The sequence below is a fragment of the Accipiter gentilis genome, chromosome 30 (genome assembly GCF_929443795.1).
Source record: "Accipiter gentilis chromosome 30, bAccGen1.1, whole genome shotgun sequence".
NCBI lineage: Eukaryota > Metazoa > Chordata > Aves > Accipitriformes > Accipitridae > Astur > Astur gentilis.
Window position 1 is genome coordinate 15,970,428 of NC_064909.1, and position 27,355 is coordinate 15,997,782.

The following is a 27,355-nucleotide window of genomic DNA, read 5'->3' on the forward strand; positions in this document are numbered from 1 at the left end:
GAAAAGGGCAGTGGGTTGCTGTCATATGAGAGGCAATACCACTATGAGCTGTGATTTAAAGGTGAATTTTGTTCTGAGGATCTAATGTTTACATGCAGTGCATCCAAAATAGTCTACTGTGACTGAATGTCTTCTCTAAAACCTGCTGTCTAATTAAACTCAGTAGCATCTAAGCTTTGTAGACACAGTTATAACCGTCCTCCTGTACCTTGATGTCTGGGAGAGCAACAGTTCTTTTCATTTGTTTGTTTACAGGGGTCACCTTCGGCGCTGCCTGTACCCTCAGCTCAGTAGAGGAGGTGCTGAGAAAAGCGGTGGCGGAGCTTCCTCCTTACAAAACAGAGGTCTTCCAGGCTGTCCTTGAACAGCTGCGGTGGTTTGCAGGGCCACAGATTAGGAACGTTGCTGTAAGTGACTCAGGAGCATCAGGGACTGGAATTGAAAGCTCAGTCTGAGGAGTTGGCCTCCCTTATCCATTGTTGGTGTGCCTTGTGCTTCTCACACAAGAACATTTGCAAACCTAGGGAAAGAAGCAGGTACACATAAACCAGTCCCAGGAACTGATAGCGACATGGGTCTCAGCTGGTATCTGTGCTACACTGATATCACAGATTTAGCAAGCAAGGGAAATATGGCAGTTGTCCAGGTCTTCCATGCTGTTATCAATATAAGTAGGGGAAACTGTAGTGAGATTTGACTAATTTAGCAAAAATGTATTTAGAGTGCTTCAAAGAAGCAGGTGTGTAGATTTTTGCCAGCACAACCATGGTAGTCATAGTGTTAATGCATCAGATCTGGCTAATTTTCCTCTAGTTTTAAAGGGAAAGAGAATTTGGGTTCAGTGTGTTCAAACTCCATATACTAAGAGAAAAAAATATCAAGCGAGTAGATGAATCAACCTACCAAACAGAAAATTTTGTTCCACAAGATATCGTGCCATACATTTGTATTGCAGCCAAAAACTTGGGTTCCTGGATGTTACTGCAAAGATGCTCTATACTTTCAGGGATCTTCCCTTAATTGCAGCTACAGTGATTGAATTTTGGCATTGTTGGGCGTACATGGCTTGAACATAAGGTAGTTTTGATGCATTACCAAAGACTGTTCCTAAAATTGTTTCAGGCAAACATTAGTATTGACTGGGATAGCAATGGATTTCATGGCTTTTATGTCTTCCCTCTTCATTAAAGGCCTACAATTGCTGAGTGAGCAAAAAAGAATTTATCAAAGCAAACTCAAGCAGAGCTAACCTCTAGTGCGTGGTGTATGGACAAATGCAGGATTACAAGATGCTATGGCTGTATCTTCAGTTTTTTTAGTATTTGATGCATATATTATCACTCTAGGCTCTTGGTGGGAACATAATGACAGCAAGCCCAATTTCTGACTTAAACCCTGTGTTAATGGCAAGTGGAAGCAAACTGACTCTGGTGTCAAATGGTAAGTTACTTACATTTCTCTGTGGCACTGAGGGCAGTGGGATAGTCAACAGTCCTCTGCCATGGATTGTTAGGCCAGGTCAGAACTTGAAAGTGGAAGTTAGCATTATGTAAAACAGGCTTAGTGTGAGTCTTTAGGGGTTTTGCCCTTTTTGAGGCTGAAGTCCTAAGGCTAGGTCTAAGGTTGGCTTCCTAAAGAATTTTGAACTTCTGTGCCAGAATGAATTTCTGGTACTGTATATGTACTTACAGACACGTCCTTGTGAAGAACTGGTTGAAGATGCCTGTTCATGAAAAATAATAGGCATGAAATTGTTTCTGTCACTATCATACTTTGATACTTGTGGATTTTTCAGATACAGATTGAAACTTGTTTTGTTTTTTTTCTATGAAGAAAGCCAAATGTCTCAATTTGTATTTGCTCTTAGGAAGAATTTTTTCGAAATACTACCCCTAAAGTAAGTGGGCTGTCCGATCAGTGACTTTCTCTTGTACTGGTTTGTATGCAGGCTAAGGAAAGGGGAAAGAGGGAATTACATTGCTATGTTGGAAACTGGTCCACCTGGATGCTCTGCTTTAATTAGATAAAGAAGGAGGGAGGTCTCTCTGATCAGTTCCTGTGCAAATGAAACTTCATATGTAGGCAGAAGCTGTCATAGATTTCAGAAGGATCAACATAAATCTAAGAAAATCCTTCCTGATTTGGTGAAAGAGGGTGGAAAAATGAAAACTGATATCATGTCAAGAGTGATTTGTGTAGGTTGAAGGCTCTTTCATACATACTATTGTCCTTCTTCATCTGAGTTATTCATCTGCCATTGATCTCTCCTTGCTCTACAGAGGGAAAAAGGACTATCACCATGGATGAGAAGTTTTTCACTGGATACAGAAAGACAGCAGTTAAGCCTGAAGAAATACTTCTCTCTGTTGAAATACCCTACAGCAAGAAGGTAAGCTTGTAGGAAGAGACTTCGATGTCCATGGAGCTAAAATGCTGTTATTTGACTGTTATTTTCAATGTTAGGCACTTTTTTCCTTGGAGACTGACCTCCAAATGCTTATGTAGTCCCAAGTGGACCAGGAAGCAAGTAAATTATTTGGTGAAAATCTAGCAACATACTCTTTTTGACAAGCAAGGGGAGCTGGGCTCTGTGTTAAAGTATGGTAAGCCCAATAAGTTTTCTAGTGCAAGAAATATAAATTTCACTTTATTGTCTGGAGCTTTTTGAGTGCATTTGGTAATGATGAAAGGTGACAAAATGATGTTCCCAGAGGTATAAGTTCTGTTTGCAGAATAGTACAGCAAAGATGCTAGCCGTTCCTGAAGTTAAGGTTCCCGGGTTCCTGCTTAATTTCTGTGAATTGGCATGGGAAAAATTGTGTATGGATAAGAGGGAAGTTCAGTTTCTGCATCCTTGCCTTGCAAGACTGAAACCATGAGGACTGATTAGGGCATTTTAGCGATGTAGACTTGCAACTTCAAATGAGCTTGCAAAACTTCCTTCAAATAGAACAATGAAGACTGAACACTTTTCTGTAGCAACATGAACCATAACTGATTCAGAATGTCTAAGAGGTAAAACTCTCCTTTTCCCTTTAGGGCTGAGAGTGTCAGATTGTAGTTTTATGGCTGTGAAGGTATTTACCTTTTTAGGGCTTGAGGCTATAAGTTATAAGATGCAAGGATTCACCATGTAGCAACACATTTTCTTTAGAAATGGAAAACACTGATTTACTTGAAATGCCATCATATTATGGGATAGAACCAATAAATCCTTTGTCTATCCTTTCTAATTTTTGTATCTAACTATTAAGGGAACACAGCTATTTTGTTTATGGTGTTTTTCCATCTATTTCTGAGTGATTCTCCTTTGATCTTGTGATAACTGCAGGAAGCATTGCTTTTTGCCAAAATGAGAAACGTGCTTGAGGTAGTCAGTGGAAGACACCATATTCCTCCATCCACATGATAGTCATATGGCAATTTCACAAAATGAACAAATGTTTACCAATAGGGCAATGGCTTCATCCCTAGGTTATATGCAGCTCATTGATCTGAAAAACTAGAACAACTTTTGAACTCTCTGCTTCATGGTTTCTTGGCTGTTCTTTGCTCACAAACATGAAGTCAGGGAGACTAAAGTTCTTCAGGGAATATCTGAAGGTACTGGCATGTGGCAGGCAAAGTCTTCTGGAACTGATTTCCTCACAACTGTAAACAAGGCTAGGTCAGCACACAGCTAGATCGTTTTTTTTGGTTTATGTTTGTTTATAACTGATGTTACCTCTTGCATTGATGTGACTTGTTGCAACAAGGGTAGGACTGGTCAAACAACAGAAAGAATTAGACTAAAGAAGTTTAGCAGTTTACATGACTCAGTCTTGCTGTAGGGGGACTGAGCTCAGGGTAGGCTTTATCACAGAGAGGCTGTTGAGGGAGAGGAGGTAACACCTTTTTCCCCTGCTAGTGTGTGTGTCAGATATTTAAGATATCCAGGGAATAAAGATTTTTGAGTCTATACTTGTAATGAATTGCAGCTGAGCAAAGATAGTATTTAGAACAGGAAACTGCTCACTGGATTAAATATAAAATATAAACAGATTCCAGAAAAGAAAACTGCTTAGCTTTTTGTATATAACAAGGCATTCCTAGAACAGGACATATCCTTTATTTAACAACCCTCTTTCTCTTCTGGACTGTAAAAACATTCCTTGTGTTCCAGCTAATGTTCATAAATGTTATGCACCACTTATTACTCACTTAGTGACCGTCAGTTTTTCATGTCCTTTCCTTTGCATACATCTTTCTCTATGACATTTGTCACTATTACTTAATTTTTATGATAATAGTATCGTGTATCACATATACATTTACTAGTCTTCCAAAAGAAAAAGCCTGACAACACGATGCCTATATATTTCTATCTTTGGAAAAAAAAAAATCTAAACCTACTGTTTCCTCAGTATTACCATAGTATCACATTATACATATAATGTGATATACATATCACATTACATAGTATCACAATTTTTGCCCTGCTAAGAGAGAGAAAGTGGTCATGACGTCTTACTTCATCCTTTAAATTAGTATAATCCAACCTTCATCCATTATTGATCTCTATATTCCACGGTGGTGGACTGAAAAAATTTACATGGAAACAATGTTTTTGCAGTTGTGAATATTGTCTATGAATCTTTTAGAGCCTGTGGTTGAGTCTTGTCCAGAAAGGGAGAGGGGAGATTAATTTAGGTCCCTAATACGCAGCCCTTAAGAGTAAGGGTTGCTTGGTTTTCCTGTGAGAATAACTAGCACCTAGAAACTTTCACTATGATAGTTTAGAGGGGACATGCACTCTTGTTTTATCAGGAGGTAGGGCAGACATGGGCAACTGACGTGATGGTTACCTTACCTGCACTCCTAGTGAGGAAAAATAGAATGCTTTTTCTCCCACAGGACTCTGTACTGAGAAAACTAAGGTGTCTTGTGAGGAGTGAAGCAGATACTGCATTTATGTTGCAATCATGTTATTGGAAGTCTCTGAAGTGTGCAGTAAGAGAAGAGGCTGTTTTTTTACTCTTTGAAAGCTAATTGGTTTAACAAGCAGAGTGGCAGAATGTCCTCATTGGGAGGATGCTATTGATGCTCCTCTGCTATTATCTGCTGGCTGACCACTAATTAATTGAATTCAGGAAATGAAACACACCCTTCAGTTCTATCTCCAGTAACAAGTTCTCTTATGTGCAAAAGGGGCCTCTTGTGAAACTGTTCTCATTGCCAACAGTAGAAGAACTGTTCTTTACAATAATGAAAGAATTGCTGTCCACTTCTGAGTAGAAATAATTAATGGAACAGACTGCTATGCTGTGCAGAGTCACTTGGCTAACCTATTAGAGAAGAAACTTGGCAGAAAGCTGTCCAGAAGGGCCGTGCAAAGATATCAGATCTGGTTCCTCTCTTAGTCTGCAGGATGCCTGAACAGCAATTTGTCATAATCTGCAGGACAGGCAAGGGGAAAAACTGGCTGTACTGTGTCTCCAGGGTGACACCATCACTTGGTGTATACTGGTAGAGTGTTGATCTCATATTTACTGCCACGCTTCATAGGAGAGCTGCTGAGTTTTGTGAGTTGTAGTTGCTGGTACATTTAAAAGAATTTCATCGCTCTGTGGAAAGCAGCAGAGGATTCAGGATAGTTACTCAGAATTATATTTGCAGTAACAGATTGATTGAAGTTGTCTTATATTAATTAGTCTGGTCTCTTCTAGGACTGTGAGACATTTGTGATTACTGGTTTCAGTACTTGCAGAGTTCAAAGACTTTCAAAGGGAAGGGGTTTAGGATATGAGTTTTACTGATGAGGCTTTCAGCTTAGCAGCCTGGGGGAAAGAAAGAGTTACTAAGGAACTGTATGTTTGTTTATGTACAAAAAATCTGTCCTGGTTCTTCCTCTCAAGATATGGAAAAAATGTGACAGGTATGAGCAGATCTCTGTCAAAGCTCATTTCCCCCACAGTCCTAGGTTGGCTAATAGCCACTGATCTAACACATTAGAATTAATCGTTGAATCATGTGAAAATATACAGTGCTGCCTGAACAAACATGTCCTGCTCCAAATACAGTTCCCTGGCATAGCTCATCCATGTAGAGATAGGTTAACAGCTTGTCCATATTTATACTCCAAAGCATGCCAAGGTAGAGAATAAAGAAATATTTTCCTGTCTTCTAGGGAGAATACTTCTCAGCTTTCAAGCAGGCTTCTCGTCGGGAGGATGACATTGCAATTGTGACCTGTGGGATGAGAGTCCTGTTCCAAGATGGCACTAGCCGAGTGGAGGAGATAAAACTAAGCTATGGAGGAATGGCTCCTACAACTGTCCTGGCACTAAAAACTTGCCAGGAGCTCACTGGCAGGTAGGAATTTTTCTGTGATAGAAACGCTGTCTAATGGAATAGTGCTGATTTTTACAGGAGCAGTTCAAATACCCTAAATCCTCTCTGATAGTACACAGGAGAAAGGTGAAGAAGTGTAGCTACACTTCTTGCAGCTGCTTCTGTTTTGTGTGATGCCTTGCTTCCTCCAGTACTCCTTACCCTCAAAGATCCATGTCAGTGTCTCATTCAGAGAGCCATTTCCATGCTAAATTTACTCATCTGTTGAAGTGGGCAGAAGCTAGACGTGGGCATGACCTACAAAACTGATTTTCTTTCAAACTGGGCTGAGAAATCTGCACTCTTATCATTGAATAGCTTTTCCACGTCTTTAGAAAAGATGACGCGAGCCCAAGACAAGAGCAAAGCTGACACATATACTATGAACAGAGATAGAACAGGTGGCTGTTGCTTGAGAGCTTGTGGGGCTGTCGTGTCAGAAAAGTTAGTCTGCCCTGATGATATTTAGGGCTGAGCAAGGGCTCTGTGTCACCTTTATTCCCTTGCAGAGACTGGAATGAGAAGCTGCTGCAGAATGCCTGCCACTTACTGGCAGGTGAGATGGATCTGTCTCCTTCTGCGCCTGGTGGGATGGTGGATTTCCGACGCACACTCACACTCAGCTTCTTCTTCAAGTTCTACCTGACGGTCCTTCAGAAACTGAGCAAAGACCACCATGGCACTGTGAGTGCTGCTAGGGAAGGCAGCTTCGGGGAAGGAGGACCTGTATGTGCTGTCTTGGTGGGGGAGGCATGAGGAGCATTGGGTAAATCCATCTGGGCAGCTGCATTGTGGCAGGACACAGATTCAAGCAGAGTCGTACCTAACAACAAACTCCATTTTGCAATAGATGCCAGAGCTACTCTATTCCTTACCTGCATGACAGTGGCTAGTGTATCTTCCCACTTGCTTCTTTGTAGAATCCCCACCTTGCTGTAGAAGAATGCTTATCTGTGGGTTCACAGGAGGATTCCTATACTTCTCCCCTTTGTTGCATTACAACTACTGTCATGGATCTGTGGCTATTATTTGCACAGAGCCTGAGCCCTGTTTGCCTTTCACCTGGTAAAAGATGAATTATCTTCACTAGAGGATGGAGAATGGAGAATATCCTGGGCTACTGGGGAATGTGAGAAAGGGTCTGGCAAGGAAGATGATTGTTCTTTAATATCTCTCTGACAGAACAATCTGTGTGAGCCTGTCCCCTCGAACTACATCAGTGCTACAGAGCTGTTTCACAAAGATCCTATTGCAAATGCACAGCTCTTCCAAGTAAGTAGCAGTACCTGCATGATGTAGACCTGGGCTTTTCTGTAGCTCAAACTGTGCTTCTTATCTTGTTGTCTCCCTGAGTATGGGCAATACATGAACTTATACAATGCCATTCCTGAGGCTTGTATTTGGGTCTCAGTCCCTTCCTTGCTTTAGAATACAATGTTCTTCTCTGTCATTGCCCAGGACTCTTCCTGGCATGTACAGCTTCATAAAAATTGCTGTGGGTAGCACTTTTCTCCTGCAGCCAGCTCCATATCCAAACTGAAATTGCCCTTCTGCTTTCCACAGTTACAGCCTGCTTTTCTTTGCATCTCTCAGGCTTTAGATTCAGGATATATCTTCTTCCTTATTTCTCCATTAATGACCTGTTCTTTTCAGCTTTGAGAGTAGAAGCTAGCTTCAGAACTTGAATCTTTTATGAAAGCTGTCACGTCAAACCCTTCTTTTCCATAGCAGTTTTCAAAACCCAAATCCCTTTCATTTCATTCTCTACAGTCCCCTCTGTGCAGCCACTCCATCTTGTTTACCTGCCTTTCCCAAAGGACTGAGCCCTCATCCCATTCCCCATCTCACTAGAATGTCTCACAGTGCTTTTTGCTCTCCTGTCAATGCTTCTGTCCCCTGCAATCTAAGCAGTAGTAGTCAGTCATGTGTTTTACTCCAGGAAGTGCCCAAGGGGCAGGCAGTTGAAGATATGGTGGGCCGGCCTTTGATGCACGTTTCGGCAGCCAAACAAGCATGTGGAGAAGCTGTTTACTGTGATGACATCCCTCACTATGAGAATGAGCTGTATCTAACGCTGGTGACCAGCACCAAAGCCCACGCTAAGATCCTGTAAGTGTTGCTTCTGAGTTTCAGATGTTGGAAGCATCCAGTGCCTGGTGGCTTAGAAAGCATTGACCTGTCAAGTTGCAGGTGAGGGAAGGGTTTTTGCATTGGTGGGAACTCCAGTTCATTGCACGTTGTTACGTGGAGGCGAGCTGTATATGTTACAGCTGCCTTGCAAGTCTGTGTCAGTGGGAATATGAGGGAATTAACACCACGCTCGGAGCTTTGCTGAAGCACAAAGCCATCAGCCCTAAGCAACCTTCTTGCATGTCCCATCTCTTATACTCAAGTGTGCAGGATTAAAAAGGAGCAGGGTAGGAGAGAACCACAATGTCTGAGAAGAAGTCATTTTAGTCACTAACCAGAGCATGCAGCTTGAACATGATTTTTCCTGTTTGCCTAAAAATTTAGGTTGTAACATGCAGTTCTGCCACAGCACTCCTGCTGGTGAGTCAGCTGTGTGTGTACTGTCTTCTGGTTTTTGCCTTGCACGGTGCTTGCTTGCACTGGCTATGATCAAGCCCTCTGCATAACAGTCCTATGTGAGTTAGCTTCAGCTATTAGATGTAGACCTGTTTGTGCTTGGCTGTAGCAAGGTGGGTAAGTCAGTATTTGGAAGTGCAGCTGTCTCTGAAAACATCTTGTCCATGTAGGGCATGACTGATGCCTAATTTATAACAATAACGACTAACCAACTCTAAAACACCTATCCTGGCAGGTAATGCCATCTACATTCTCATATGAGTTTTCATGCTGTTATATTGTGGGAGTCACTGCACCCCAGAATCCTTAATTGTGCTTACATTGTGGTGGCTCTGCAGGCACTCATCTGCCCTCACCTGCTTTGATGTGGAACGCTGCATTACATTGTCTTGTGTCATCCTCAATAGCCTTGCGATGTGCTGTTCATTCCTTAGGCAATACTTCCTGCCTATTTAGGCTTCCTGTCCAGAGTTTCCCCGCAGTGGTCTAATACAGGACGGGCAGCATGGTGGTCATGGATACACAGATGTAGTAATTGACTCCCAGGCTGTGAGAGAAATTGCTCTGTCATCATAGTTAAATCTTAGGTGTTGCAACATGGTCATTGATGAGTGCTGCAAATGCGTAAGTACTGCTACTACTACCAGTGCAGATGGAGCAATAGAGAAAGCATCAGATCTATGCTTGCGACCACAATATGCAGTATTTTCTAAAGACTGTTGTATACATTCTCTTGCATTTGTGTTGTGCACTCATGTTTCAAGCTGTGAGCCTGTATTTTTCTGTAGAGGAAGTAGTGGAATATTTAATCAGATGACCAGAAGTATTGCAGCCTATGATTTTGTCCGTCAAAATACTGGCTCTGAAAACTTCTACTTCGCCCGAGTCAGATTTTGACCACCAAGTGTAAATTAGAAATTATCTGCCTCTGTATTTCTAACTAAGGGAAACTGTCAGGGGATTGTTTCTGAGGCATTACTGCAGAAGCAAGGGAAAGTGAACTTTCCAAAGAAAAATACTATTGTCTCCAGTTCCTGCTGTCTAAGAGTTCATGTGGGAAAGTTCATTCATACATTTAATGTCTTTTTTAAAAAGTCTGTAGCTCACTGGGATGCATAAACAGCTACTTTCAGGCACAGTTTGTATCAGTGTTTCAGGAATCTAAACAAGCATACTGAAAAATTGCGGCAATTTACAGAAGACAATAAATCATTCAGTTAGCAGAAACAAAGCCACAGCTTTTCTTTTCACAACAGTTCCCTTGCAAAGCAAGACAGTTACATAGCCAATGTACAAAATGTTGCAAAAGAAGCTTGGAAGTCTTGCAATACATTTTTTATGAAATGCTCTATATAAAAATTAAATTACATTGCGCTTTTCTAGTCACTTTCTGTCCTGCTTGTCACTTAGTTTTAAATCTGTACACAATTCAAGCAGACAAGCATTTTGGTTACATATCTCTTTTGCTGATTACCAAAGAAAGCCTTTCATGAAGCTTTTTGTCTTTTGGAGCGTCATTTCTTTTGCATCCTTTTAAATAACCTGCAGCTTCCTTGTGATTGATATTCAATAACTTCTCCCTGACTCTCACCCACATTTTTCTCTAGAGGTGAACCCACAGTAGATGATATGTCTGCAGTAAAATTTCATGTTTATCAATGGACAGGAAGGAATCTTGCCTTCACAGAATCATGGCAGCTAAGAAGACAGTGGAGGCATACCATCACTAACACCAATCTGTCTTTTGTAAAGGGTATCAAGGGATCTTTAGTACATGTGGTGATTGGATCAAGTTCAGATATGTCTTAGGGAAAAGGTATATGATACAGTATAGTCCAAAGCAGCACACTGGTGATGAGACTCAGTCGGGATTCACATTATCGTATAGATCCCAAATGATTTTAGTCTAATATGTTGCCCTTTCTGCCTCGGTTTCACACGGTATTCATGTGACAAACACCTTCTCTCATACAACCAGACTTCAGGGAATCAGGCCTGAAAATGTGTTGGTATCTCATACGCGCTGACAAAAAGAAAAATGAGAAATAATAACGCTGCCTTTCCTCCTTTCTTTAGTTCTGTAGATGCATCTGAAGCCCAGAGTGTTCCTGGGTTTGTGTGTTTTGTCTCCGCGAAGGATGTTCCTGGCAGTAATATCACTGGCATTGCTAATGATGAAACTGTCTTTGCTGAAGATGTGGTATGTGGTTAAAAATAGCCTTTTTCAATCACACTGCTCAGGAGATAAGATTTCTCATATTGTCCAGTGAAGTCCTCTACCTTATACAGAGATAAATCCCAACTGCACTGGAGTCAATAAATCTTGGTGCCAAATTCAATAAGGCCTGAGACCCTTTGCCCCATACCCCTCTCTTCTGTGTTATTTGCACTATTCTCCTCTAAGCTGCAGACCACTGGGACAGACTCACTCACTCAGTTACTGTCCAAAGTTGGTTGTGATCATTTTCCATTGACTGATTTTAAATAGACTAGTCTGAACAAACAGATGAAAAACTGCATGAAAGGAATAGATTAAGAGAATTATGATGAGCCTCTTGGTTACTGCATATATACACACCAAATGATGGTGGCTCCTAATCTTGCCTGTAGGTCACTTGTGTTGGTCATATCATCGGTGCAGTTCTTGCAGACACACAAGAACATTCCAGAAGAGCAGCTAAAGCTGTGAAGATTAAGTATGAAGAGCTCAAACCTATTGTCACAATTCAGGTAAGATGGTTCAGATCTGCTTCTGCAGTTAGCTTGGGAACCCCTGGTGTGTAGTTAACTTCTATTGTCACATATGTGGTTATTTAGCCACATGTTTTGTTAGTTTTTGTGGATGCAGAAGGATATGGATAAAAGGAATAATTTGTATATTTAAATATAAAGAGGACACATGTTTGTGGTACTGATTGGGAGTACATTAACTTGTTCTGTGTTATTTAAAGCTAAAACAAATAAACCAAACTCTAGTAGATATATTGTGCTTAGCACAAATTTGTTTAAATTAACAAGGTTACTGTCAGTTACATTCTTACCCACAGGCGCTTGCTTTCCATATTCTCTGGTATGACCCTGCTGGCTTCATTGGTATTCATTCATTCTTCATTCGCTGATTTATAACACTCAATAGTAGGGGGTGAAAATGTCTCTTCTAGCTCTGTCACTGCACTGCTTCTCTGAGATTTCTGTAGACCACTTGTCTAGTTTTGAAGCTGATTAAATTAATTTTCAGTAGTTCATTCTCCACTGTGGACATTTCCACTGACTGTATGGACACAGCCATTAAGTGGCTTTTCTCAAAGCTGAATAAATTAATGTCAACCATTTGTGATAATTTCATGCTTTTTTTTTAACTAGAAGGCTTGTTGACAAGATTTCCTTAGATGTCAGTAAAAGCAAATGATAGTAACTAATACAGCATTCACATCTAGAAATGAGAAAAAACTGTATGAAGCTATTCTTATTGGGGACAAATTAGAACCATGGGATTCTAATTAATTTTTTTAATGGTCACTATTTCATACCATGTGTTTTTTAATGTGAATTGTATTCATGCAAATACAAAGAGCCTGTACATTGTCTAGTATGGATATTGGTACTGTCATCTGTGGACAGAGGTTTAGGTTTGTATGTATGATTTGTGGGTTCACAAACAATGTGCAAGAACTTTTTCTTTTCTGAAGTTTCTAGCTGTTTATTCAATGAGGGAAGATGAGAGTGGAGCCAAAAATGTGTTGATTTTGTTGTTGTTGTTTGATCATTCTGTGATATTCCCCCCCCCCCCCCATTATGGAAAGCTTCAGTTTTGGCAAAAGTGAAATGCGTTTGTAAAACTTCCCAAGAAAGATGATTGTATATTAGGTCAGAAGTGAACTATTTCTGCAGAAGACCTCATCCCATCTGAGAGATTCAATTTTCTCCTCCTGCCTCTTTATTTTTCTGGTTTTGTTTTTGTTTTAGTTTTTTTCCTTTTTTCCTTTTCCCCCCTTCTGGACAACAGACTATAGTTAACACAAGTTGTAAGTCAGCTCTGGTGGCTACAGTCCTTGAGGTTCTGGGTCCATAATGTAAAATGGATCACAAGGAGCCATCTAAGATTGTCCAATTATGGTGTTTATTGTGAAATTGCTGTGTTGCCAAAAATTATTTTGTACTGCTTTAAGTCAAGTCACTTGGCTATTACTGTAGTTAGTGTCTGATAAGTTCTTGTGCTTTTTATCTTGGATATTTCTTCTCCAGTCAGAGGAAGCTTTGTTTTCATTCCGCTTCCACAAAAATTTCATTGTATCATTATGTTTCCTAGGAAGCTATTGAAAAACGATCCTTTCTTAAGTCTATAAAGAGAATTAATAAGGGAGACGTGAAGAAAGGCTTTGAAGAATCTGATCACATTTTGGAAGGTGAGAATACGCATTAATACTTCTTTTAAAATAGGATAGTTTGTGACAAAAGAAGTCAAGCTATCAGCCTCCTTTTTATGCATATGATACTGAACTCATGAAAGTAAGGCTTGCAGGGCTAAATTAATTTCATATTAAGTTTCAACTAACTTTATATACAAATAGCTTATGAAATATTTAATTTCAGTTTCAAATGGACTTGGATGCTCCCAGCTGTGCCCCTGTAAATGTAAAACTCTCTTCTGATATAAGGACACATTTTTCTCAAGCAAATATTCTATAAAGTGATTTTTTTTCTTGAAATGTTTCCATATAGGAGCTCTTCCCTGTCCAGACATAGTCTGTTCTGAATCTTATAGACAGTCACTTTCCTTTAACCTGGTATATGACTCTATCTTATGAAAATGGGACATACATGTATCTGAAAACCTGATCCGCCAACACTGGTGGCTGTAGGTATCATAAAGAACATGGCACTGCCTTGTAACATTTTCTCAATGCTGATTTTTGGTCTGTCTTTGAGTATGGGTTTGTTTTGGTGTGCTGCTTGGTTTCATTCAGTTGAAGTCTTCCAAGCAGGTTGTAGAGACATGGATAAACATAGAGGTTTTAAACAATTGTTGATAACTGCTATGAGTTAGGAGGGGAGGATGCCAGAGCTGTGAACTGGAATACTGTCAGACCCATGTCATTGCTTGGTGTATGTATCACCTATCAATAGCTCCTGAGAGGAAGAGTCTCAAACATCAGACCTTTGGAGAACTGTATTTATGGATAAAAGGGTGTTGTATCCCTCTTACAGATCCGAGAGGGAAGTTAAATCAGTTACAGACACAAAGCCTGGTGTGAAGGGATTATTCTCGAAGATCACAGAGAAGCATGCCCCCCCTTACCTCCCTGTGGGGGAAGGGGGGAGTTATTTAACTGAAACACCCATTTCCAGGTCTGTCATTTGTTGTATTTTGGTATGCATTGCTGAGACTATCCTCTGCAGTCAGTGATTGGCGCTGGCGCTTCAAAGGTGTCATAAGCTGTTGTTGAATGTTTCTTATAGTGTACTATAAAAAATGAAAACACTGTGCCAGGCAAGGCAGAAATTGTTCTGAGCTAGAAGAATAGCTTATTTAAAAGGCTGCAATACTGTGTGAATGCCAGGCCAACCCCCTCAAGGAGACAAGAGAAAGGCCCCTGCTACATACCAGAGTAGGCGTTGTCTCACGCAAATGTGCCTTTCTCGCTGATGTACCTAATGAAGGCAGCTATTTGTTGTTGCTGAATTGAATAAAAGGAAGAGAGGAACAGGATTTTGAAATGCTCTGAATATTAATTTTCATGGCAGCTGAATAGACCAGTGCCATGACAGAGAAAGGAAGCCGATTCTGACATTTAATAGTGTGTAGCATGACTGGAAATTGTACCCTCAGCACTGCCAGATAAGGTGTCCTGGGAAAGAGCCACATGCAGTAACAGAGAGTTGATGCCCGGTTAGATCTTCTTAAGGCATTTTGGGTTTCTATTTTTGTTGCCCTGTTTCAAAGTCTGTAACCTTGTATTTGATCTGCTCAGCTAGACTATACTTGATTTATTTTTATCCTTCATCTCAGTGGTGTTATCAGGGCAGTCTGAAAGGTACCAAACACTACATCTTAAGGGATGCTGGGTCAATGGCATGGTGTGCAGGCTTATTTTTGAAATGCTAGCCACTTGTGTTTTGGACTGAGGATTTCTAGAAGGTGGAGGGTGGGGGGGGATGTCTGTTTTGTTTTGTTTTGTTTTTAAATGTTGAACCAGAAGTGTCAGTTTTAGAGCTAGGGATATCCAGAGCTGGGCAGTGCAAAGGGCTGCCATTTAACACATGTCAAAAGGGCAGTAGCTTGCAAGCAGCATATGACGGGAGACACCTTATAACACCAGGCACACCCTGTCTTTGGGGCATTTCTTTCAATTTTCTAGGAGAGATGTACCTTGGTGGGCAGGAGCATTTCTATCTGGAAACTCACTGTACTGTGGCTGTGCCAAAGGGGGAAGATGGTGAGATGGAACTCTTTGTGTCGACACAAAACCTAATGAAGACCCAGGTACTGTCTCATTGACCTGATACCTAAAAGGCATTTGTTTCTCAGTCTCAGACTAGATAAATGGTTGTTTTACAGTTGGTCCTATCTTGTCTTGAATAAAAAAGGCTTAGAGTTTCGTATGGGATCTAAACTCCAGAACTATCCTATTAGTGTCCTGAATCTGCTTCCAGGTGACAGAGGTGTTTCTGTTGGCAGCACATCTTTGTCAACCAGAGTTTACATGCTTATCCGTTTCTGGAGAGGGTGCCTGCTGGTCAGTAGGCATGGCTGTTGAATGAAAAGTCAGAAAGAGAGGTGGTGTAAACACTGGCTATATATACCAACTCTGCCATCTTGTGAGATAGGCTACTGACACTATGGGGTGTCTTTGGCCTGTGTACTAATTCACCAAGACTGTCCAAATATCTCAGAGTGAGGAGAATGGGCAGAGTGATATGGACATCAAACCCTGTGCTAAATGAGACCTGTGTCTTGGTAACCTCATCTCATGTCCATCTCTTCCTGAACCTGGTGCTGTCTGCTGAAGCACTGTGTGTCTTCCCTCTTCAGAGATGAAATACTAGACTTATTGGTTCCACTTGCAGGATCAATAGGACATGCAACATAACAGAGTATTTCACTGTTGCAATGGTTGCAGAAAGACAATGTGTTGGTATCTAGTTTTAACACCAGCTCAGCTCTGTACATGTTATGCTGTTTTTTTCTTTAGGAGTTTGCTGCTAATGCATTGGGAGTCCCTTCAAATCGGGTTGTTGTTAGAGTGAAAAGAATGGGAGGAGGATTTGGAGGAAAAGAGACTAGGAATACTATTTTGACAACTGCAGTGGCTGTTGCAGCCTTCAAGTAAGTTTGGGTGTGGGGAACAGGGCTTTTTCCTTTTAGATTGTCCCAGCCTGCCTCTTTCTGGAGCACCATTTGCACTGGAGCACTTTTAAGACTCTTCATGTCTTGTTAATGTACAGCTTATAGCAAGCCTGGGATTTCCCAAAGGAGGTGTCTGATGGGTTCTTAGCTGGTAGGAGGAATTGAACCTGCTCAGAAGGGCTAAGCTTATGCGGGAATGTCAGCTTTTAATAGAAAAGGGGGGGGAAAACCTTACTCTGCTGTTCCATTGGTGATCTCTGAAAACTCTTGTATCTCAAATTATCTGCCTCTTCTGCTCTCTTCACCCCAAACCCTTTCAAAATCCAGCACTAGCCATGTTTCTTGTTTTGTAAAATAGAGGTATGAGAGTCTCTTCCTTGCTCAAAACTCTACTCACCAGCCTTGCACCACTGTTTCTCTGTGCTTCTGCAAACTCTCTCTCTGGATTTTTCCCTAGGAAGGGTGGCAGACCACTGAACAGGAACCCACATTTTCAAATCCCTAAAAGCTCAGGGAATGAACCTAGACTGTAACCATTTGTGAAGCATACATTGGAAATGTGCTTCTGGTTTCTGGAGTTTTGATATGCAGTCATCTTTAACTGTGCAAGTTTCTGTGTTTGTGAGTGAACATGGCCCCTGAGATGACATTTGTGCACTGCATGTAACACTGCCCTTGTAGGTGAGGATGCACTCTGTTGGCAATTCTAGATGGATCTTGCAACGCAGCAGCAATTTGATAAAATACCTTTGGAAGAGAACAGCAAAAAATGAAGCTCCTGTACTTAAATCAGCTTTTTTCCCCTGTTCTGAGCAAACAACCTGCTTTCTCTAATTAATCAGTAATACATGGGCATTTTTTTCTTTCCTTTATCTCTGCCAACCAAATCATTGTTTTATATTCCAGTGGTTACAAAATAACATCTACGGCATCCCCTAGATATTTTTACAACCTGAAGAGAGGCACTGGAAAGGCAGAATTGTTAGAAAATGAAGAGCAACTCCTCTTCTCCTTGTTTTTCTCCTTGGATAATAAATAAGCAAGTAAAAACCAAGGTCAAATTGAAGGCTAGTTAGTACTTTACTTAGCATTATTATATAATTCATATGGCATTCTCTCTTGCAAAGCCAAGAGTGTGCCTTGAGAAATAGTCTGGAAAGCAGTGATTGCTCAGTTACGAGCATCTGTCTCTGTGAGAAACTATACTTGTTTTTAACATAAGAGTCTCTGCAAGAGTTTTCATGAACAGGTCCCAACTTCTAAGGTCTTACATTTTTTTTTTTTACTCAATCTTGCCTTTTCTTAAGAGGAAGATATATAAACCAAGCTGTTTACCCTTAACTCCTCATTGCCACTCTGGAAAGACAATGTTCACCAGAAAGAGGAGTCTTGCTCTGTAGGAACTATATAATGTGTTTCAGGCTTTGCCTGATAAATGTATCCTTTAACAGAACTGGCCGCCCAGTAAGGTGCATGCTGGATCGAGATGAGGACATGCTGATAAGTGGTGGGAGGCATCCCTTCCTGGGGAGGTACAAGGTATGTATACATGTGAACTGAATGCATGTTGTCTCAGTTTTGTCACCTGAAACATCAGAGAATAGTAAGATACTGTGAAAAAATCGCTGCTCTCGTTGTTTCACTGCTGATCTCCCCTGGATCAGGTCTGCTGGGTTATAGCATTTTTCCTGCTAAAGTCCTGCAGAAGTTCTTTTGGCTAAGATGGTTCTCTTCTTGTGACCTCAGCATAAATACTTCCCTCTTCCTTGCAAGCAAGATTTTGTCCCTGTTGACAATCACATTGCTCTTAGATGCTTCCCCATTTGTTTACAGTATCTTACTGTTTGTTTTGCTACCTTCCTTTCCTCTTCAATCTCCATCCAACTGCTTCTGTTTTTCAAAGCAAAAACCTGTTAAGGAAGGTGTGGCTGTGACAAGTGGCCAGCACTTATTTTAGAAGAGCTCTCTGGAGCAAGATTAAAATGTATACATGGACCCTTTACTGGGAAGCTTCCTCAGTTGCTGCGTGTGCTTGTCCTATGCTGCAGCAGAGGGCAGTCAGCCTTTTGCCTGTATGAGGTCCATTCTGGTTTTGGAGGGAAGCACGAAACAGAACATTTTGTAGAAACCTGATTACTGATAAGACTCTCTTGACAGGTTGGTTTCATGAAGAATGGGAAAGTCAAAAGTCTGGAGGTGTCATATTACAGCAATGGGGGCAACTCTGTAGACCTTTCTTATGGCGTAAGTAAAATTTTCTGATGGCTAACTAGGTGGAAGACATTTCCCTGTGCAACCTTTTGCTCTGACTTCAAAGAGTTGTTGCCTACAGCATTGCTTGCACATCCTGCTCTCTGACATGACTTTGAACTGAAACTTCATGGCTTTAAACCGAAAGAGGGTAGATTTAGATTAGATGTAAGGAAGAGGTTGATGAGGCACTGGAACGGGTTGCCCAGAGAGGTTGTGGATGCCCCATCCCTGGAAGTGTTCAAGGCCAAGTCAGATGGGGCTTTGAGCACCCTGGTCTGGTGGAAGGTGTCCCTGCCCATGGCGGGGGGGTTGGAACTAGGAGATCTTTCAGGTCCTTTCCAACCCAAACCAGTCTATGATAATGGCCGTAGCAAAGATACATTATGACTGAAAACAGACCTTGATGGGGTTTTGGAGCTTCTACAACTGCTCTCTGAGCCAACTGACCTGCCTTGGCATCTGCTACATAATTCTTAGTAATGCTGTAATAACTTGGATTAGGCAAAAAGGTCAAGAAAGTTTGCTTTGCGTTACAGAGGGCTGTGATGGGAAACTTGTTGCACAATGCAAGGTGACTGATAGTTCTCCAGCTTTGGGGAAAGCTAGTTCCTTGGAATAAGAAACATCCAAGTCAATAGGCTGATCAGAGCGGATTGCCTAAATCAACAAGCTTGTTAAGGACTGGCTAAATCTAACACTTGGTTCACAAGCACTAAGGAAAAGAACGGGCCTGAGTTCTCAGTTTGTCTCCAAAAATTTTTGTGCTGATGAGTAAAAAACTCTCCTTTTCTGTCATGTGAGTGACCAACCCAATAGCCTTAGTGTCAATCATGTTTATTCTAGCTCCCTTTCTGTAGTCCACTAAGTCTTTGATAATTTTCTGCAAAAATGAATCCATTTCAGTAGGAGAGAACTTCAAGAGCTCTCTACCAGAGCCACATTCAATGCTATAGCAATTGGTTGGTGCTGTGCAGAGCAGAATTGCAGGCAAGTGTCTTTGCATAAACCAAGGGCCTGGTTGAGAGTACATCTATGTGAATTGGCTTTTTGACTGTGTCTGAATCAGGGGACTGGAAAGCGCTCTGTGTTGAAATAATGTTGGGATGTGCATAATCTCCTCTCTGTGCTGCTGCTGGAGGGGAAATCTGGGAACACAAGCCAGAAGGAAGCTCTGGCCCTTTCCCAGTTTGGACAGTTAGTGGACAAAGATCTCAAATCTTGCAGTTTACTGTTGAAAATCTTTGTTTCATATAGTTGCCCCCTTGATATCAGCAAGACTTCTTTTCCAGTAACAGATTACTTGGTATAATTAAAAGAAGATTCTGGTTCTTCCAGGGGGGTAATGGCATTTAGTAGCAGTTTGGCTCAGCATAAGCCTAGGGCCAACAAAGGACTTTGAAGCTCAATCTATCCTGGGGTCATAAGTGTCAACAGAGAAGTGTGCTTATTGTCCTGTCCTTCGGGAGGTTGCCACTTGACACTCTATTGCAAATGGGAGGGAGTACTGGCTGCACCTCAGTGCTCATCTACCTGCATTGACTGCAGTACTGCAGGGTGCAAGAGAAAGTGCTGGTTGTTGTAAATTAGCTTCAGAGCTTTCCAGCCAGCTGCCAGCTTTGGCAGCTAGTAAGAAGTCTGACATGTGATTCGTGTAAAATATGTCCACCCCATTCCTTTACTTCACCAGGTTATAGACAGAGCCCTGTTACATTTGGATAACTCCTACAACATCCCGAATGTCAGCAGCGTGGGCATTGTTTGCAAGACAAACTTACCTTCTAACACAGCCTTCCGTGGCTTCGGAGGGCCCCAAGGAATGATGATCGCTGAGTGCTGGATGAGCGACCTTGCTCAGAAGTGTGGCCTGCCACCTGAGGAGGTACAGATCCACTGATGCATTTCAGGGCAGTGCTGCCTTTGAACAAACTCTGAGAACTGCACACAACCACAGAAAATTATTAAGCATAAGAACTTTTGCTTCATTTCTGCTAAGCCCTTAGCAGGATCTCAAACTTTCTGTATGACAGCCACATTATAGCATGGATTATCTTCTGTTCCTTTAAATTTCCTCAGCAGCCTCAATTATGTAACACCTGCTTTAAGGATAGATATTGGAAAAAAAGTCCAAAGGCAGCAGGTACCTTAATCTTAATAACAATGTGCTTAAGTCCCAACCTCTCTTGAGTATTCCCAGCCTTAATGTCTTGGTCCCAATTTTCCCGTGAACAGATGTATGTCTGTTAATTATATTGTTCTGTAGAGTGAGCAGAGGAGTAAAACTAGGAAACAACATGCTTTTGATGTCATCCATTAAAAAGACCTAGTCTGAAGCATTAAACTTGTCATGTCCTTTATATGTTTCTTTGGGAAGGTGCGGAAGCTCAATCTTTATCATGAAGGAGACCTGACTCATTTTAACCAAAAGCTGGAGGGATTTACTCTACGAAGATGCTGGGATGAATGTTTGTCAAGCTCTAGCTATCATGCCAGGAAGAAACTAATAGACGAATTCAACAAGTAGGTGTTCTGGAGCTGTCTTGTTACTGGGTGTACCTGTTGCCTACTAACTTCTGAAGTTCTCTTAGCAACTTGAGTGATGTGAAGTCAGACCTTATATTCACAGAGAGACTACTAAAATCTTCACTTTTTGAAATTCCTTCATGCTTACTGTGGGAAGAAACCTCTAACAGAGAGCTGGTAGCTTAAATAAGGCAGGAATCAGACCTAGCATGACATGATTTTGTAAGGGAAATGTAGCAAAGGAGGGGAGTCTGTTAAGTACAGCTAGGCTTTGGCTATCAAGGCAATTTGTTTAGGCTTTCCACTGCCTTGTAGTTTTTTAGTTGGCTTGTATATACAACTGAATAGTTAATAGTTCAGAAAATTGCTTCTATAATACCTGGGGGAGCATCTTCACTTCCGATTTCTTATTGTTGGGACCCATAAACAAAGCCAATCTTTCATAAAAATTACTGATTAACTCAGTATATATTGCATTCAGGTATTTTATTTCTGATTTGATGCCCAAGCTGTCAGAGGGAAGCATAGTATTGAGTTGTGATGAAAGCCTTGTGAGTATATGAATAATGTTCTTTCCTTGCAGGCAGAATCGCTGGAAGAAGAGAGGGATGTGCATCATTCCTACCAAATTTGGCATCAGTTTCACTATCCCATTTCTGAACCAGGTCCGTAAGTGTCATGCATCTTTTCAGTAGAGAAGCTAGGTTTATGCTGCCTCCCCTAGGCCCTCCTCCATTTGTACCAAACTGGAGCTTTTCAAAGTAGTAAATTAGTTAAGAAAGAGCACACATTTTTCAAACTAAAATGAGCAACGCAACAGTTACCAGTTTATACTGTCCAAAAGAGACAACAATGCAGCTATGTTTCCATGGTATTGTGTTATGTTAATTTCCCTGCCTATTCCCTCTTCCTCAACAGTCAAAACGCTGTTCCTGCGTTTGACCTGACTTGATGAACTGTCAGTGGTGTTAGCAAGTTCAGGTGAAGGGTGCATCTCTGTTTCACAGGGGCAGCTTTGGGTTATGTGACCTGCTTTCTGAGCTGAAAATACTGACTGAGGTTTGTTATGTCATTGGAACTTCTAGTGTGTTGGTGAGACTAAATAAACCAAACTCACCTCAAGTGTGAACTAGTGGCTTTAATTACACCGAGGAACAACATTGGTATAGTTCTAAATTAATTGTCTCCATAGTTTGTAACTGAAGTCTGCTAAGTACTTCACTAGTTCATTTATGATGACTCTTGGATTAATGTTCCCTTTTATAGGCTGGAGCTCTGGTCCATGTGTATACAGATGGCTCTGTGTTACTTACACATGGGGGGACTGAGATGGGTCAAGGACTTCACACCAAAATGATTCAGGTAATAATGAGTTTGGACTTAACTGAATGACACATCATTTCAGGAAAATTACACTCACTCCATATTATTGCCTCAGACAGCTTGACACTTCCTCTATGTGCATGCATAGGGTAACAAATCATGTCTAATTCCTCTTAATCGTTTCAGCAGCAGTGCTAGATTTCCAGGGTATTATCCCAATTGAGTATGAGAATTAGATTCTTTATCATCTTAACTCTTATTATGTAGATAATGCAGGTTATGCTTATAATCTAGCTTCTCTGGCAATTTCATTTCATCTCATAAAACTACAGTTTTCATATATTTTATACAAAAATTAGTTGTATTGTAAACATTTATCTGCGTATGCTAATGCTTTGTAGTTAAAAAGGCCTAATGTAGCAACACTGCTTTGGCAGGGAAATGAAAGGGAAATCTAATAGGGCTCTTTATCCTCTGATTCTTTTAACTGTTGAGAGAAGAGTTTAGTCTCATAATAGTGAAGTGAATGTCATTGTGGGAAAAGTGTAAGTGTAAGCACACATTCAGTCTGTGAAGTGCAAACTTAATGTTCTGGCTAGCTCTCAGTCACTGAATCAACTGAGTCTTCAAGAAAAATGAAACTTAGAACAGGAGAGGCTAGAGGTTGCAGTGTGGGTCCTAGCAGTGTAAGCAATGAATGATAATGTTAATGGATAAGAAGAGCTTCTTACCAATTGTTTACCTTTGCTCCGCAGGTTGCTAGCAGGTCACTGGGAATACCCACTTCCAAAATTTACATCAGTGAGACCAGCACAAACACTGTCCCAAATACCTCCCCAACAGCTGCATCTGTCAGTGCAGACATCAATGGAATGGCTGTCCATGTATGGAAACTGAGTTATTTAAACTAGTGGGTGATAAGCTAGGACTCTGGAACATGAAAGGTTAATGTGTATTTATCTATTGCTTAAGGAATACATAACCATCAAAAGGCAATTCCAGGCTAAGGATACCTCATAACTTCTTTACCTGTTATAACTACTGGTGGTGTTAGATGATGAATGACTATTTTTTTTTTTTTTCCAAGTTGTTCGAAGCTCTCCTTCAGTCCTTTTGTAGTTCTAAAATGGAGTGTTTGTGATTACTCAAAATGAATAGAACAAAGCATTCATTTAAATACATAGTTTCTTAGTAATTATCTGTAACGAATATATTGTGCTGCAAATATTAATAGCGGATGGTGGGCTGTGCTGCAGAACCAAACACCTTTAAGTGTTGATACAATCAGAGCAAACAGGCTTCTGTAGCAATGGCATGGTCATGACTGTCTCTGACATGGTGGAGTTACCAATGCATATATTTGCAGGGTGTGTGACTTCTCTATTGAAAAGAGGAATTTAGTACTGGTCATTCTCAGGTTTAAAGAAAAGGGGAAGTGTAACCTGTAAAGTAAAATCGTCAGACTGTTTTCATTCTCTGCACAGCTTCTATGAGTAGGTTGAATTTTGGCAAGAATATTATTTTTCAGTGTTATAGGATCATCTTGCTAGATATGTTAAGCTATCCTGCTATGACTTGGTACAGATAAAGTTACTGTCTAAATGGGTGGACTTCTGATATTTTGTGTCATGATCCGAAAAGTTCTGTTCTGTATTTGGGATTCCGTTCTGCCATCAGCACAGTGATGGCTGAAAATCCTTTTCAGTCAAGATTTCTTCCTATACAGCAAGACATCTGTTAGGTGAACTTTGTTCCTTTTTATGATATGCCAAAGTCTTAAAGACAATATCGATTTAAACAGAAGGTTCTTTGAAACTCTTATAGGGCTTTTAATACTATAAGCTGACTTTTCAAATCTTAAAATATTGCTTCTCTCTCTCTTTGTTTATAGAATGCGTGTCAGACTATCTTAAAAAGACTTGAGCCAATCAAACAGTCTAATCCCAAAGGATCCTGGGAAGACTGGGTAAGCTGTTTGTTATCTGTTGGGAGACAAGTGGACATTGTCAGAGATTGTTTTAATTGGCAGACCCTGTATGCAGGTATATCCTCCAGGTCTTCTGCATCTCACCAGCAAAGATTTGAGCAAAGACAGTGAAACAGAAAGCTGGCAAGGGAAGTAACCAAAGCTTGCAAGAGGTCATCCCTAAAACATCAGTTATGACTTTAATACTGAGATTTCTTCTGATCCTGCGGCCTGTCTATGACAAACTTGACCAAATAAAAGTCTTGAGTGGTTACATATATCTCTCTAGTCAGGCTACGTTCTAGGACAAGAAGAAACCTGATTTGTAGTGAAGGGATTCTGTGACAAAGATGACTCTTTGAGCTGCAATCCACCTCCTGTAGTGCTCCTTGGCTGCAATATCTCTGAACCCTCAATAATAAGAGATGGGTGTGCTGTAAGGCTCTCAGGCCATTTTCAGATGCAAGGTCTTCTCTTCATGGAAGGAGCTTTGACTTTGTGATTTGGAAGTCAGGATAGGATTTCCCTTGGCCTCACTGAAGTCAAGATGACTGTCAGTTTAACCTTTGTCTGAGGTTGAAAGCATAAGCTGTAGCTGAGAGCCGAACAAACAGAGCAAGTCTTATCCCCCTGCCAATGGGCAAGTTCTGCCCTTGGTAGCTGCTGACAGAGCTATTTGGGGAAGCAGCTGCATCATGATGTTTCCCTTGGCACTGCTGGTGCTGGGTAGCATGACAGCTATGTGTCACTGGACACCTTCTATTCATGGTCTCCTGGAAATGTGTTTGGGGTAGCTATTTTGCAAAGACTGGGTGGTCAATTGCTGTTTTCCAACTCTTGTTCACTTTGCCAGATTAAAGCCGCCTATGAGAACTGTGTTAGCCTGTCGGCCACGGGGTTTTATAGGTGAGTGAATATTCACACTGCAGAGGCACAGCTTGATTGCATCCAGGGAAATTCTGGGAGGATTTACAGCCCCTATCCCCCTGTCACTGCTCTAACTTAGGGCTGCATTCCCTTTCCTGCCTAGAAATGTTAAGCTGAGGTTAACACTTTCCTGGTTGGGGAGAATCGGTTCCTGATGGAGCACAGCTCTTGGAGCCAAGTTCAGATCTCATGTAAATCTGAAGCAGATCTAACTTCACTCTAGCTGACCTAGGTCTGAAGAGACATAAATGAAATCAGTGTTTTGCCTGGGGCTCTGTTCTGTGTCAACCTTGTGACTTAGTGTTGCACTAGAACTATCATGCAGGGGAAAAGGGGGCAGTGGTTGTCCTTGAGGACAAAGCTACTTATGGCAATTGGCTGCAGTGGTATTCTGTCTTTTGTGGTGTGAGCAGATATGGGTGTTTTCAATTTCATTGTCCCACTTTAAACTCTTGCTGGTTCCTGTGCAGTTCTGAAATGAGGCACTTAGCTTTACTGCTGGAGGAAAACAGAGATCCATCACCTCTGAGGCAGAGGGGTTGACATAAAAAGCTAAACACAGTGTTGAGAAGAGCCTATTTAGGACTAAAATACAATATGACCTCATTTCTGTTGCATCTCTGAAATGTGTTTTTCTCTTGACCAAGTGACTGTCAGTATTTTAATAAACCAGTTTTCAGATAAAAGTGTAAGTACCCAGATACAAAGTTTGCCATGAACTTTGCTTAAAATCTGTTCTTAGCTTAATCCAGTTTCTGGTTCAACTTTATTATGCTCTGAAATTTAGTGACATCCAAGAAATGTTCAACTGCACTCTAAAAGCAAAAGATTTTCTACTGGTTTGGTGGGAATGAGTTCATAATAGTCATCAAAAGCCCTGAGATTCATGGGAAAATAAAGGTGGCTAAAAAAGTTTGATAGTTTCAGTCAGGTTTTGGAATATAGAGCAGCTTTAGCAGATTTCTATTTATAGTTGTTTACACTTTTCATTTCTGCAAGGGCTTGATGGAAGGGATGAAAGAAAATTGAATAAGGATTTTGTTAAGTTCCAATGTGTTTGTGTTAATTTTGACTGTTCATGGAATGAAATGTGGTTTTGTTTTTCTTTGTATCAAGAATTCCTGACATTGGCTATGACTTTGAAAAGAATGAAGGAAAACCATTCTGCTACTTCAGTTACGGCGTTGCTTGCTCCGAGGTTGAGATAGATTGCCTGACAGGTGACCACAAGGTGAGGGGGTCAGCAGTGAAATAGCCCTCTGTGTTTAGGTGAACTGAAACACTCACAGGGAGTTAGAACAAATACTGGGTGTCAGCCTGTTCCTAGCTCTGTCATTGGTCTGGTGTGACCTTCAGTAAATTTCTTAACTCCTCTGTTCCACAGTGCAATAATCCGTAAAGTATAATAAAACGATAATTATCTACCCTGCAGGGATATTAGGGGGCTTAATGAATGATTGCAAAAGTTACTGGATTTGCTTAAGTAAGAGATAGCAGTAGTGTGTTAGAACGAAAGAACAGAACATACTTAAATTGAGTTAATCATTAAAAAACTAGCACTGAAGACTTTTAGAAAGAAAAAAGGAAAAGATTTCATCAACATCTGACCTAGTTGGTTATGCTCAGGTACAGAGCACTGACGCTAGCAGCTTGGAACTGATATAAATTGGGACCATTGGATCTCTGGGGAAAACGGCAGTGAATTCCTTTGATTTGCTTTAGGGATGAACTTGGATTAAAGTCAGTATGAAGAGTTGAGCTGAGATGGATTATTGAACACTGGCCAAGTGTGGGTAGTGGTTGAATACATTTGGGTAGTGGTTGGATACATTACTCCTCCTCATAAAAGACCAGTTTCAATGTCCTGTACTGATTTATTCTTTATTTCTGCCTTTTAGAACATTCGCACAGACATTGTTATGGATGTTGGTACCAGTCTGAACCCAGCCATAGATATAGGACAGGTAAGTGAAATAGTGTTGCTATTTCCACCGTGTTAAAGTGATCACACTACTCTCAGGCTTTTCTAGGTGAGCCATTATGCCTTTCCAGGTTGTGCCTTT

At 40.9% G+C, this 27,355-nt stretch overlaps 1 protein-coding gene across 1 annotated transcript in view; it reads left to right on the top strand.

The window, feature by feature from the left end:
- XDH (xanthine dehydrogenase) overlaps nt 1–27,355 on the top strand; it is a 53,300-nt gene that overhangs the window by 18,328 nt on the left and 7,617 nt on the right. The window contains exons 12-34 of the mRNA XM_049834013.1: nt 256–407; nt 1,347–1,440; nt 2,280–2,389; nt 6,167–6,351; nt 6,879–7,053; nt 7,552–7,641; nt 8,309–8,478; nt 11,032–11,155; nt 11,566–11,685; nt 13,265–13,361; nt 15,315–15,439; nt 16,149–16,282; nt 17,755–17,842; nt 18,461–18,547; nt 20,244–20,435; nt 20,928–21,073; nt 21,660–21,741; nt 22,343–22,438; nt 23,155–23,283; nt 24,291–24,365; nt 25,219–25,271; nt 26,409–26,523; nt 27,191–27,256. Coding sequence (XP_049689970.1) covers nt 256–407; nt 1,347–1,440; nt 2,280–2,389; nt 6,167–6,351; nt 6,879–7,053; nt 7,552–7,641; nt 8,309–8,478; nt 11,032–11,155; nt 11,566–11,685; nt 13,265–13,361; nt 15,315–15,439; nt 16,149–16,282; nt 17,755–17,842; nt 18,461–18,547; nt 20,244–20,435; nt 20,928–21,073; nt 21,660–21,741; nt 22,343–22,438; nt 23,155–23,283; nt 24,291–24,365; nt 25,219–25,271; nt 26,409–26,523; nt 27,191–27,256 — 2,705 coding nt within the window. The remainder of the gene's footprint in view (nt 1–255; nt 408–1,346; nt 1,441–2,279; nt 2,390–6,166; nt 6,352–6,878; nt 7,054–7,551; nt 7,642–8,308; nt 8,479–11,031; nt 11,156–11,565; nt 11,686–13,264; nt 13,362–15,314; nt 15,440–16,148; nt 16,283–17,754; nt 17,843–18,460; nt 18,548–20,243; nt 20,436–20,927; nt 21,074–21,659; nt 21,742–22,342; nt 22,439–23,154; nt 23,284–24,290; nt 24,366–25,218; nt 25,272–26,408; nt 26,524–27,190; nt 27,257–27,355) is intronic.